General features: G+C 50.4%; 1 protein-coding gene across 1 annotated transcript; it reads right to left on the bottom strand.

The window, feature by feature from the left end:
* Window positions 1-221: 221 nt before the first annotated feature.
* Window positions 222-1,708, bottom strand: LOC123162791 (F-box protein At5g18160-like). The gene has a single exon (XM_044580557.1). It carries the CDS (start codon window positions 1,607-1,609, stop codon window positions 386-388), a length of 1,224 nt encoding a protein of 407 aa, XP_044436492.1. The 5' UTR covers window positions 1,610-1,708; the 3' UTR covers window positions 222-385.

Here is a 1,708-nt window from a genome sequence, read left to right as displayed (position 1 = left end):
ATCTCGAACAAGCTCTTGCCTCCACGACCAGTTAGATGGATCGATAAGCTCGGACACACACTCAATGGTGGTATGTTGTGGCCGCAAAAGAGGAGACATAGATATTGTACTCCCTCCGTTCGGAATTACTTGTCGCAGAAATGGATGTATTTAGACGTATTTTAGTTCTAGATACATCCATTTTCGAGACAAGTAATTCCGAACGGAGGGAGTACCTGGTATCCACTTGTCATTCGAGAACGATATGGAGGATCCATCTCCCACACGAGAAATCAGTCCGGATCGAAGAGCTTCCCTCCCTGATAAGCGGTAAAGAATAGAGCTGTGGCTCATTTGTGACAGTATGTATAGACACTACAAGGGGAAAACACACTGGCCTCAACATTCAGACATGCCTTGTGGAGAATGGAGGATCCTCATCTTCTTCTTGCATCTCATGAGACGGAATTATTGGGATTATGCTCTCTTGGAGGCAATGCTCAGTAAAAAACATACAATATTGTTTCTTTCCAATGTTCACCATTCCCAAGAACTTGCCATTGATATCGCAACGTAACGCATATTTACTATTAAAATGGATCAAAAGCTCACGCTCGTTGAGCACCACCATTTCATTGAACCACCTCACCATTGTATCAAGTGGTGTCCTCCTTTTCCTTTTGAGAGAAATTAAATCAAGTTGTCGTGATGCCTCCACCCTCGGCAGGTCAATACGGTACTTAAAGGACCAAATTTCGGCCTTGTAATCCTGCATCGTCCACACATCCAGAGTGGGGTGTTTGGGAAGGATGCCGCCCGAGAAGCCTGAGAAAGCAAGCGCCCCCTTCATGTCGAACAACTGCTCCGCATCATACAACTGGGCAGGACTACGCATCCACCAGAATGATTCATCTTCTGTATCGAACACAATAATATCTTCACCATCTTCTATTCTCACTCTATCCCCAAAATGACGCCAGTGCAAACTGCCCCCATGCTGGATTGACTTCGAACATTTTAGCGCCATCAGTAACTGTTCGTTGGAAGCCGACGAGACTGTTGTCATTCTAACTCTGACGTGTCTCGGCTCGTCGGATCCAACTGTGAGGACGTATAAGCTGGACTCAGACAAGTGTTTTGATTCTGAGACCCAAAGCACCCTATGTTCTCCGGTTGGATGATGCCGGTAGAAACCAACTACGGCGTTGCGGATTCCTTGCCCAAATCGAGGCCGCGGCAGGAGAGCATGCTTGCGGATGACTGGGTTGCATATGTAGAATTTATCTCTCCACGAGACGACGATGAAACCTTCACAAGTGCCTTGGAGACAAATCTCGTTGCGGTGTTTGAGACCTGGGACGAAAGGCCAGAGCTGCTGATTGGTGGTTACCGAGCCGGCATCACGGACGACAACGAGACTGGCAGGCCGCCCAAACCCGTCGATGATGGGGAGCGGCGGCTGGCGGCGATGGTGTTCGAGCATGAATTCAGGCATGGAGGTGGCACCGCGCCACGACCTGCAGACGGCACGGCAGCGGCCGACGTCCCTGGGCGGCAACCGGACGAGTATGAGGTCGACGATCTCCTCGGGAAGGTCCTCGAGCAGGGCCGCGACTCTCTTGCCCGGCATGGTGCCCTCTGGAGACCCGTTTCAGTGAATTGCTTCAACTACCAGTGGTCGTTTTACCCTGCACCGCGGCGAACAATGTCGGCGTGAAGCTGAAGTGCA

This window comes from Triticum aestivum, chromosome 7B, assembly GCF_018294505.1.
Source record: "Triticum aestivum cultivar Chinese Spring chromosome 7B, IWGSC CS RefSeq v2.1, whole genome shotgun sequence".
Lineage (NCBI taxonomy): Eukaryota > Viridiplantae > Streptophyta > Magnoliopsida > Poales > Poaceae > Triticum > Triticum aestivum.
This window is presented reverse-complemented; position numbering and strand designations above follow the sequence as displayed.

Bases quoted from the DNA above. Each gene is read 5' to 3' on its own strand.
- LOC123162791 (XM_044580557.1), bottom strand. From the start codon at position 1,609: ATGCCGGGCAAGAGAGTCGCGGCCCTGCTCGAGGACCTTCCCGAGGAG.